We start from the raw sequence: 12,334 nt of genomic DNA, 5'->3' as shown, positions 1-12,334 counted from the left end.
AAGTTGCAAAGAAACTCCCACACACTGTCTAACTTGCCGAAACTATTACAGCTATTACATTTATTTTTGCAAGTAAAACAGTGTGCAGGTTGTTGTTTTTTCTGCAACGTTTGACCTACTCGTCCCAGACGCACCTGTCTCAAGGTACAGATGTGCAAAGTATTTTTCTGTTGTAAAAAGATGTAATAGAAATGTCTTTCACTATCCTCGCTCACCAATTGTTTGGAAGTTGAGAGCCACCAGCTGACAGCCGGCATTCCAGAAGAGCTGAGGATTGTAGTTGGATGAATCCACTCGAGTGCCTTTAGGGTAAATCCTGCTCAGCTGCAGCTTGTTGTATCTGAACATAGCTGGTTAAAGACAATGCTGCATGGCCTGCATTAGAAAGTACAACAGGTACTGTTACTACAACTACTTCTTCAACTATTGTATTATGACTTTAAAACTAGAATTACTAACAATGACTCACAGTTCTATGTATATGATTATCATCTCTTCATTACTACAGAACAGAATTAGCCATATGAGTGAAGTGGTGAAGAGCAGACTACTATAAGGAATATAATGGGCCCTAATGCAGTACGTGCACTGCAGACACAGCTCGAAGAACAGAAGTTAAACATGAACGCAAATTAGATTCAAACTCAAACATTGTGAGTTATATTCAGTAGTGTGGTAAAACTGAGAAGGATACTCCACAAACTCTACAGGACATTTGGTCAGCTGTTCCAAAGCTTTGGTCTCTACGAAGGATGACATCTGGAAGCTGCGATTGATCTCTGCGGGCAGATATGGTGATATGTTGATCACAGTGATTTTCTTCCAAAATCACTGTTAAAAATGTATTCAGTATGTTCATTTTGCATGCAATGTCTTCAGGTATGTTGTACATACTTTTGGAAGCCTCGAAGCTGTTAAACTTGACAGGCTGGATGTAGATGACCAGGTTGGACATTTCCACTGTAGCAAATGCCTCACTGCCTGCTGTACCCTGTACATGAACACACACACACACACACACACACACACACACACACACACACACACACACACACACACACACACACACACACACACACACAAATATATGAACGTAATGCAGCACAATGTTTTAACAAAAGGTCTGTCTTTAATGCTAGGAAACAATGAGAAGGATGTGTCTGAGCTTCTGAAAAGCCGCCCTTATTATTCAAGACTTTGGAAACACATCAGTAGAAATAAAATGTATTATCAAATATGTACATTAGAGGGCAGCCTCAGCACATGGCATGCAAATAGTACACTGAGCTGTAGTGTAAATCTAAAATTTTTACTAGTATTTGAACTGATTGCAAAATGTCATATGAGATGCACACCTCATCCATTGAGCCCTTTTTACAGTCGTCATCATCATCATCATCATCCTCACTCTCTGCCTCCACCTCACCTGAAACATGAGCCACAAATATGGTCAAAGGTAAAACACAATAAATAAAGCTAAATGTGTGTACATTTAATAGACATGGCCACATACTCGATGCAAAATGTTGGACAGACTGGTTTAAAAGCTGATTGCCTTCAAACAAGTCTTTTTTCACGGATCAGTTGCCTCCATTACATCTACAGCAGGAACACAAATAAGCCCAACCCATGGAGCTCATGGTGACTGAGGAAATTCATTTTAATATTGTTTTGGTCGCGGTGACCCCGTCATCTGCGCCTGCATAATGAGAGATCTACTAAAGATTTCCCACTGAATCTGAGGTCACACTAACTGAGGAAATTAATTTTAGCAGTGTAATGGTCAGACTGACCTACAGTGTCTGCAGCCTGCCTGATGAAAGCCCTGCCAAAGATTTCCCGCAGAATCTGAGGTCATGTACTATGTATGACTCACCAATAGACTTTCTGCCCTGCGGCCTCAGGCTGAGCTCAGCGCCCTCTGAAGGCTGCGAGGAATCAGCCATCTCCTCTTTGGTTGAACCTGTGTGGAAAAAACAAATTCATCAAAAGCAACAAACCTGCATCCCACTGTACAACATTACAAGGTCAAACTACTGTAAAGCTTAATTTGAAGTGTTGTGTTCTGTTGTTTAGTCTACCATCATGCAGTACAGTATGTCATACAACTCTTTACTCTGTAATTAATAATAATTGTATAGCCCTTATTAACTATACAAAGCTCTTCATAACATCTAGTTTGCCTTCAAATGTTACTGTGCTCAACTGTCAAAGCTGTCAAAAGATGGGAATGGACACTTCTATGCTTTTATTTTTATGGTTCATCATGATTGAACATCATTAATCTGTAAATAAAAAGTATATTTTTCCCGATCCGCAGATGTCATTGCGCCCCACTGATCGGTGATTGTCTCAATGCACACCAGTTAAAAAAAGATTCCTGACAGTTAGATAAGAGTCAAACACTTGTGCAACTTTTTTCCTTACACCAGGGGGCAGTGTGTGTCAGTGTAAGAATGAAGATTGCAGCTCAGCGATCAAAGAAAACTAAAGGTGATTGATTGCAAGGTTTATTATCATTTACAACTAAATGATATCCTTTATGTACAAACATAAATAGATACTGGGAAATATAAAGTATAAAAAGAAGCATGCATGTACACACACACACACACACACACACACACACACACACACACACACACACACACACACACACACACACACACACACACAATCAGAACATCTGCAAATTAAGATACTTACTTTTTTCAGTTTAGTGGTCCCTACTCATTCTATAACTGTGTGTATATAAGTGTAGCCAACTACAATACAGATATGAACAATAAGGGAAAACTAAAAACTAAAAAATATAAAAATCCATAAATTTAATTTATTAAATTTAGAATTTAGACAGTTATAGTATAATGTGCACACAGCCGCATGCACACACACCGACACAATGAAGGCCACTACCGGCCTGTGTTTAAGACACCCAAGTGACTAGCAGTGTATACGCCGGACAGGGAGGGTATGCAATAGCCAATAATACCTTCAGCTGATGGAGAGGGCCATGAAAATGATGAATGATAAACAATAGCACTGTTTTGCTCCAGTGACTCAGTTTCTGCATGGCATAGAGGTGTTGGTCCATATTACAGATGGACCCAGACGGTCAGGCTATATTTTGCATTTGAAACATCATAACTCAACGGTTCCAGTGGGACTTGATGGCTTTGTTTGTAGGATGTGAGTGTGAGCGCTTGTGTGTCAAAGGGAGCGCTAGCTGTACCTGCGCTAGGGGAGGAGGGCTCGCAAACACTGGAAGAATCGCTATAGGTGTTGGACACCTGCTCCGAGAGCTTCTTCTTGGTGCTTCCGTCTGTCTTTTGGTGTTTCTTCTTGTTCTTCACCAAGATCTTCCCCATCAGCTCCATCGGGCTCGGTAGCGGCACGCCAGACTCCAGCTGGACGGGGGGTGGGAGAAAGCAATGAACACAGAGAGGTCATGTTAAAAAAAGAAAGAAAAAAAAAGACACAGGTCCAGAGGAAGAGAATAAAGTAAAACTGTTATATGGTTGTATGATCTGGATGGAAGGATAAAGACAAGTGGTTTCTTTTGTGACAAACACGTCAACACGAAAACTAAAAACAAATGTTAGGAGACAAATTAGCTAATTACAGAAAGAAAATACTGAAGTTGTTTACTGGAGTGAGTCATTCAAAATGTAAATGAATGGCAGTTTTAGAAAATCTTATTCTGCTTAAAATTCCCCTTGGGAGATTCTGCAAGGCAGAGCTTGTTAGTGACCGTGAGGTTGGTACTGAGCAATACAAACTCTGTTGATGTAACAGCTCAAAAGTTTACACTTTCAACACTTAAATCAGCTTCCTGGGGGGAGGGGACTGACTGTTAAACACAAACATTCACCCTCTCAAGGGAGCTGGCAAGAAGTAGGATGATCTCTGATTTATTTATTGGGTACACTGCTTTCGGATCACAGTGTTTAGGGATATAAATAATGCATTACGGAGAAAGTCAGCAGAAATGTTGAATACACACAAACATACATTCACAACACACAAAGTTTACAATGTATCAGCTAATAAACAAAACAAAACTTTAAACATTTCTCACTTTTAAGAGCAGGGTAACAGTGATTCTGGCACCAAACTTAAGCCAAGAATTTCCGTCCAATAACCCACTTTCCCGGCTGCCACACACATCCATTTACACCTTTCTAATGTTGTTGCTGGGAAGTGATAAAATAAAGATTAGATGTCCTGTTTGCTTTGGCTTCACTCTAACAGTTCCACTTAAACTGAACCAGTTCAGCACTGAATGTGGCACGTAATTTTAACTGCGCTTAAATGCACAGCACTAAACGTGTTTGATTAAACTACAATTTACCTGGATGTATTCAATTAAGCTTTTCCCCCTTTTTTTGTCTCAGTTGTACAGAGGAGGTGAAAAGAGGGCATCAATAGAGGCAGAAAATTCTCCAAAAAAGTAAATACATGGTCGCACCAGATTCTAGGAATATATTTTCTCATATATTCGCTCTACTTCTCATCACTTTCAAGTTGTGACATCTGGCCAATGGTGGAAAGTAAGTAGATTTACTCAAGTAATGTACTTCAGTACCGTTTTTTGGTACTTTTACTTTACTTAAATAATTCCATTTTGTATTGAGATTTTGCAAAGATTGACTTAATATCAACTTAAACATAAAATATGATGTGTTGTTCTAGAGCAAACTACAAGTATGTAAAGTAGTTGAAATGATCTTCAACTAAAACATTAACATTCATAATGATTCAACAATAAAATATATAATAATGTAACACTCACAGGAGTAATATTCTGCCAAAATAGTGCTTTTACTTTTGATACTCGAAGTACATTTTGCCAATAATAACTCTGTACTTTTAGTGAAGTACAATTTTGAATGCAGGACCTTTACTCGTGAACTACTATACATTGAGGTATTGCCACTTAATCAATCAACCAATCAATTTCAATTTTATTTGACTGAAGTAAAGGATCTGAATAATTCTTCGAAATTCAACAATGTGTTTCAGGACTGTGAACCTTTGGTGTATTATCTTAAATTTGTGGAAAGTTGTTGTTTTCTTGCTAGCTACACGCTAGCACCAACAGTTTTATGCTTGCTCGTCTGCCCACACTACTCTCAATCCCGCCTGCTTTCTGCTTGCGTGTACATTTCGCCTTGCCAATTCTGGTCTGCCTGCAGCTTAAAACTAAGCCTCACAAAAGTGAACAAACTGCAAGAAAAATAGCCTTATTTCTCAACATATTGCATATTTTTTTGCATTTATAATCAGGGGTTACATTTTTCCAAGGTTGTCCGGGGATCAGCCCTGGCACATGCTCTTTTATGTCATCAGGGGATTCTTAACTTAGCACATCTTGTATATACAACGTGCTTAATAATTCAAACAACGACTAAAACACGTTCTCTTTCTAGCTGTAGAGAACATGGTCCTAAATGAGGTGATGTAAGAACTTGCAAACTTTCATGGGGTTTCCTATCTCTCTGTCAATAGGTTGCCTTAAAATCTACCGTTTGGTGGCTGTGGCTCAAGACGTAGTAGAGTAGGTTGGTCGTCTACCAATCGTAATGTCGGTGGTTTGATCCCTGAACCCTGAAATCTACACGGCAAAGTTTTCTTGTGCAAAATACTGAACTCCAATTGCTGTGAATGTGAGTGAATGTTTATCTGATGAGTAGGTGGCACCTTGTATGATAGCCCCCAGCCTCCAGCCACCACTATATGAATGTGTGTGTGAATTAGGCCAGTGTAGAGCGCTTTGAGTGGTCGCTAAGACTAAAAAAGCGCTGTTTCAATGCAGCAATCCATATGCCATTTATTAAGCAGATCAGCAACCTCAGTTTATGTGGCGGTAATGCACCTTAACCATGGTTCCTAGGGCTCTGATAACGTTGTAGAATATCGCAGTAACAATATCACCTGCTATAACTAAACAGATATTAGAGTGTACTCAGTTCTGCCTTCCTGCTGCTTTCAGTATACTGCTAAAACACAACAAATTGCTTGTTGAATTAAAAACAAATGAAAGGAAATGATTTCCACTCTTCAACATTCTTTTATTGAACAAACTGAAAATTGAACTGAACACAAAAGCAACCACAAAAAAAAAATGATAGTTACATTTTAAAATTGCAGATTTCCACTAATACTCTCTTTCAAATAACTCAAAAAACCTTTCCCGATGTGTTTATTGCGCAAGTTGACATTGTGACGATGATAAAAAAAAGCGATATACTGTGCAGCCCTATAGGTTGCAACCGGCCATAAAAAGAAACCACCCAACCCTGAAACCACAGAGCCCATCCCCACATAACAAATCCCAATTTAACCCCTGGTTATAATGAAACTGTTTTGGCAATACAGCCTTTGTCAGCATAATAAATGCAGTGATGGGAGCGGTATAACAAACAAGAAGAGAAGTTCTTGGCAAATTCAATGTTCAGTTAATTTCAGCTAATGTTTTTGGAAAGAGCATACTGTCCTCAGAGTAACTGGAAAAACAAACATAGTCACCAGTCACCAGAGGTTTTGTGGGGTGGAGACACACAGGAGGCGCTTGAAATTCTCAGAAAACTCTAATCCTCTTTATTCTCACCTTAGGCTTAGGCTCAGCCAGAACCAATCTAGCTATATTACCCTATCGGCCCCTTATGGACAAACGAAGCCGATATCCCATTTGATACGCTGTATAAACGGCTGTCTCAATGCCAGAGGGGTGTGGTTGTCATTGCACTCACCTTTCCCAGTTATTACATGCTCAGTGGTAGAAATCTGATTCCTCAACGGCACTTTCTTTTTCTGTCTCTCTCTCTCTCTCTCTCTCTCTAACTCCTCCCTTGGTGTTTGTCTCCCCATATCTCTCTCCTTCTTCTTCCCTCAGCCACTCCATTCGAAAGGCTTCCCCCTGATAATAACACTTCAATGTCAAATCCGGTCAGAAGGCTGTTGGGAACTTAAGCTGCTCTACAATGTTATATCAACAGGGACAAGACATCCCGGGTGAATAATGTGCAAGGAAGTATGTTAAAGTACATATGTGTGCAGGATAAGTGGCATGTTTTCATGGGTTCCTTCAGACAGTGTGCGTGCAAGAGTTTGTGCGACAAGTGTCTAACATTTGCCTCACGTAAGTGCCTGCGTCATTACACACAAAGACGCCTGTGGGGGGAAAAAAAGAAAAAACAGAAAGAGTTTGGCCACAAAGAGACATAGCAAGCTTTTCACTAGTAGCCATGGCAACAGAGGAGAGACAGATAAAGGGCTGCCAAGAAAAGCCACGTTTAGATTATTACAGCGTAAAACACTTCCATTTAATCTGACGCCGCTGTCGTTTGCAGGCACTCCCGTGATAACAGAGGGGTGATGAAGAGAAAATAAAAATGACTGCGAGATGAATCATTAAAAGTTGGCTTCCATGGCACATAAACAGCCACAGGTATGTGTGTGTCTGTGACTGAAAATGAAAACTGGAAAAGAGAGACAGAGGTAAAGTCTGGGAGGCCATTCAGGAGCGTGCCAGGAGTGGAAGAAAAAAGGCGGCGACAACACATTTTGTTGGTGCCGAAGGACATGTCAATATGTTTGTGAGACAGATGACATAGATACAAAGAAATTGTAATGTGTATGTGAACAAATTAATGAATATATGTTTGTGTGAGTATGCAATAAGGTGTGGCTTTTTGCTTCCTGAATGTAGCATGCTGGCCAGCAGTGTTCAAGGACACTTCTTCGGTGCACTCATCTGTGCGATAATATCTGCTGAATATCCTCGCTGCTGGCCATGTCTTATGCATCTGTGTGTGCGCGTTAGAAAGATAGAGAGAGCCAGAGTATGAATATGTGTGTGAGGACATGCGCATGTGTGTGTTTGAGAATCTTAAGTACTCACAGGATATTTCTCCAGAGGTTCTGTCAGTAATGCGTCTCCAAATATTGACCGGCAGTACTCTGCCATCTTAGCCTGCTGCTTCGGTCTGGGAGTCATCACACACGGAAACAAACACAGACACACACCATCGTGGTTTTTCTCTACCCAATATCAATACACACTGAATATGTGTGTAACTCCTAAGAAGCCCCTCGAAGCCATTAAAAAACATAACAACCAATTTGAACTTGTGTGGATGTTTACACAGCTGATGCACACAAGAATAACTGCTTAAGCCTATTTATGTTAAACCGTCCAGTGACAGACAGTGCTTATCAATAAGGTTGACACTCAATCTGTGGACTTTGCACCCCTGACTTGAAATGATCTGCTGACTTACGAGTCCACATGGTTCTCAAAAGACAGGATGATGGGGAAGGGCGAGGTCTTGAAGGCACACTCTGCTATGGCCTCGATCACCTCCTAAAAACACAAGAAGAAAAGACATAACTATAAATGATGTTAAATACACACACCTAGGGTAAGATGTTGTTATTGTTACTTGAGTAATGTAATAAATGAATTGCTGTCATCGTTGGTTCATGTGATAGTATGCTGTGCAGTCACAAGAAAATAAAGCATTTGCAAACACTTTTGAGCTCTTAAAGCAGCCAGAATCATATCCATTTACAGTGATATGGTTTCCTACAATAGCTGAGAGCCTCTCCCAGAGAACATGCCCAAACCTCTTAAAAATCTATAACCATATAATAGACAGAAAGATAGTTTTTCAGTAGTACAAAAAATAAATTACACTCCGCCTTACTCCAAATGCAACATGTTATCTGGCTGCATATAATTATATGGCTGTGTGTATCAAATGCTTGTCTCAGTGTATGTGTGAGTGCAGGATGTCAACATGGTGGTACACTCTGGTTTAAAATGTGAAAGGAAAGCCTGTCAAGTGTATCACAAATTGCTGTGTGCTCAGTCATTCATGTCCACACAAATTTCAGCGTGGATATGTTTTTACGAGGATGGGAACTGAGCCGTGAATTGGTGTCACTGCTCAACTCTAGTGAAGACAGCTCGACATCTGATACCGGATTCCTAATCCACTGATTGTCTAAGTCAATTACGCCATCGATAACAATGGTGTCAGTTCGCTTAATGCCTTCGTTTCCATTTGCTCCTCCAATAATAAAAAAAAAAAAAATCTTTGCCTGTAACTCAACCCTCTCCATCTGTAGATCTCTTCCCTCGTCTGTCTCTCAAAACTATTTTCCTATTTCACTCTCAGGGGAATTCCATTAAGCTTGTTCTACTTCTTTTGTTACTCAAATTTCCTCGATCAATCAACCCACCCACCCACCTCCCTCTTTCTTATTCTCCTCACACCTACTCTGCCCTTAGATTTTCTCACCCTCCTCCTTCTATAAATGCTTTTTTTCTCTTTGTTTTCTCATCTTCTGGGTCTTCAATTAAGCGCTCCTCAGCACTTCAGTTTAGGGCCATTCAGTGCGTCCCGGTCCTTTATGATTTGCCATCTGCTGAATGCATGCCCCACTTTATGTTTATCCCACTTCTTATTCAGCTTTGCTTTCCTCCATATTTACTTTTATCTTCTGTGTCTGGCTCTGTATCTGTCTGCTTTTCTGTCTGGGTTTAAGTACAAAAAATAAATAAAGCATTAAATCAAACCCCATTTAGAAAAAAAAAAATGATGGTGATAATTTTTCCGCAATAGCCAATAACTGTATTCACATTTACAGGAAAACGTTGAATGCGTGTAATCCAGCGTAATGTTTTCTCATTAATAACAGCCTCACTGTTTACTGTTGGCTCTCTTTACATTTTGTCAGCACTGTATTAAGTCACTGCTAATGCAAACAGAACATTGCCTACTGCCACCACTTCACATTAAAGGTGTTCAACAAGCCAAACATGGGGTGGCTTTTTTCTGAAGCAGTCACACAAAATGCAATGTGTTGGTCACCACAGTTAGCGCAAACCACCATAGTTCAAAAATGCGTCTACAAAGCAAGACATGCAACTTTCATCATTTGCAACGTGTGCAGCATGAAATCAGATCGCAGTTGCAATTATTATTGGCTGACTTATTTATTAAAACAATGTGAGTTTGTTTGGCTGCAATGTAAACAGATACATCAATTGTTTTGCAATGGTATTTTCTGACAAGTAGTAGCTGCTCAAGGAGTGTTTGCTGTAGTATCAAAATGCACTGCCAACACCAGTAATCACAGGTGTCCCCATAATAAATAGAATTAAAAATTTGAAGCTACAAACAATACAGAATATTAACCATCTACAGTACATATTGTTTATTTAAGCTGCTTACCTTTCTCTTTTAATTCGCTTTACTTTTTGTAGCCTGAATCAAGGTTTAGCATTTTGGCACAGGAGTGCATATGTTTGACGATGCAGATGTACACATAGGTGGCTGCCAACACACTTGCATGTAACCTTAAAGTGTGCACTACGAGGCAAACTCATGCTTATAGAATCAACTGGAAATAAAGATGAAACCCAGAAACCCATTTTAACCCTAAAATACCTAAAGACACAAAGCAACCCCTCGCCTATATAGCTATCACTCTGCTCTCTTTGTGTTACCTTGAAGGAGATTTCAGTTGTCATGGTGAAGCCGTGAGTGATGACGGGCTCTTCTTCTGTGGTGCGACCCTTCCAGCAGTCCAGTTCAATGCAGCGGCACCCCGACAGCAGAACCTGCTTGTACATCTCGACTGAAGAGTTCCCTGCGAGCTGGCCGGCTGCATTCCGCACATAAGCAAGCAAACAGACATGAACACACCACTTCAGGTAACTGCTGTATTGATCCCAGAAGAACCAGGATGCCCTCCCACCTTCCAAGAGCTCATTAACCGCATTAGTTGCTAGCATGCAGTAAAAACAATACGACTGTCGTTATCTGAAGCATGCAGATCTCATCACCCTGTCACCATTAGCGAAGCAATTATCTCTTCACATTAGCAGAATGCTTTCCCACAACACGATTGGAACTGTGTCAAAGTGAGAGGCAGATCTGTGTTCTCACGTCAGCTGGCATCATTCAATCTCTCCAGATTTTTTTTATTCCTTTACTCATTTTTACTCTTTCTTTCTCTTCTTTTGAGAGACATCCTCGCCCAAACCCATTAGGGAAACACTTTCTTTACTAAATGAGGTCATGTGTTGTACACTGCACAAAACATTGCTTTAATTTACCATGGATCAGTAGGATGGAAATACATCAGCATGAATGAATAAGTTGCTGTCAGTCGAGTTATCTTGTGGGGATCTTTATTATAAAGTTGTGAAACATAAACACTGCAAGGACAGAAATGCATTCTGCACTGCCGCACCTATAATAATAAATTCACTATGAAAATACCCGCAGAAAAACTGTTCGTTAGGTGAGAATCAAAGACCTGTTTTGTTTGTTTTTTTCATTTCTTCATTTGGCAGGCCATGAGTTTGGCCTATTACCTGAATTCCATTTTTTCCCATCGCTGGAGAAATTTGATCCACTTGAAAGATTCAATGCTCTCCAGTTCCCCCCAGAATAGATTTGAATAGATGAATTTTAATATCCATTGAAGAGAAATGGCCTCTGTATTGTGCCTGCCGTGCTCGGGGAGCCAGTTACTGTGACTACCATTCTAAAGAAATATTTAACTCATGAATATCAATGAATTGAGTCTCATTGCATGACTTGATTGGATAACCTCTAGAGAGGTAACGCAAGAAAGGGGGCCTGACTTGCACTGTCGCTTATGATTGACTGACCTGCGAGGTATGAAGTCAGGTGTATTTACTTGTGCAACCAAAATGGTATTTCTAAATGAACAAGTGATCTGTTCATGTGTAGAAGAATAAATGATGCGCAGGTGCAATCAGTCAGTAAAAGCAAGTTGAGTGGTTGTATGTGAATGCAAAACAAATAGAAAAACAGACAGAGTTTACATACGCCACAGACATTTGACGTGAGTCTCGATGTATGTGCATACCTGTGAGGTATGTGTTGTGGGAGGAGTTGATGAAATAGTGGGAAAGGGGAAGGGTCATGTCTTCACTCTGGTCCAGCTTCTCAGGGGGGATGATGCTGTTCTCCTCCCCATTCAGATACCTGGCAAAGCCTTCCACCGAGATCTGACCTGCACAAAACACAACACAGTGCATAGACATGTTAGTCAAAATGATGTTTGAATTACTGGAATTGTTGGATCTTTGTAAATTATAGAGTGTGGTCTAGACCTACTCTATCTGTAAAGTGTCTTGAGATAACTCGTAACTTATGATTTGATACTATAAATTAAATTGAAACTGAAATTGAAACTGAAATTGAAAACTAAAGCATAAGTCTGAGGATATTCTTTGTTTCTTATTGTCAACAAATCTAATAAAAAACTAAAACAAATATGAATTGATCTT

At 40.0% G+C, this 12,334-nt stretch overlaps 1 protein-coding gene across 2 annotated transcripts in view; it reads right to left on the bottom strand.

Moving 5' to 3' along the window:
• Nucleotides 1-12,334, bottom strand: part of plcb1l (phospholipase C beta 1-like) — a 119,165-nt gene that overhangs the window by 27,051 nt on the left and 79,780 nt on the right. For both annotated transcript variants that reach the window (XM_028604520.1, XM_028604522.1), the window contains exons 10-19: nt 11,911-12,057; nt 10,517-10,674; nt 8,283-8,365; nt 7,904-7,988; nt 3,233-3,407; nt 1,877-1,963; nt 1,356-1,426; nt 895-991; nt 695-779; nt 216-340 (exon numbers count right to left, since the gene is read on the bottom strand). In XM_028604520.1, the coding sequence (XP_028460321.1) occupies nt 216-340; nt 695-779; nt 895-991; nt 1,356-1,426; nt 1,877-1,963; nt 3,233-3,407; nt 7,904-7,988; nt 8,283-8,365; nt 10,517-10,674; nt 11,911-12,057 (1,113 nt within the window). The remainder of the gene's footprint in view (nt 1-215; nt 341-694; nt 780-894; nt 992-1,355; nt 1,427-1,876; nt 1,964-3,232; nt 3,408-7,903; nt 7,989-8,282; nt 8,366-10,516; nt 10,675-11,910; nt 12,058-12,334) is intronic.

This window comes from Perca flavescens, chromosome 18 (assembly GCF_004354835.1).
Source record: "Perca flavescens isolate YP-PL-M2 chromosome 18, PFLA_1.0, whole genome shotgun sequence".
In the NCBI taxonomy this organism is placed as follows: Eukaryota; Metazoa; Chordata; class Actinopteri; order Perciformes; family Percidae; genus Perca; species Perca flavescens.
This window is presented reverse-complemented; position numbering and strand designations above follow the sequence as displayed.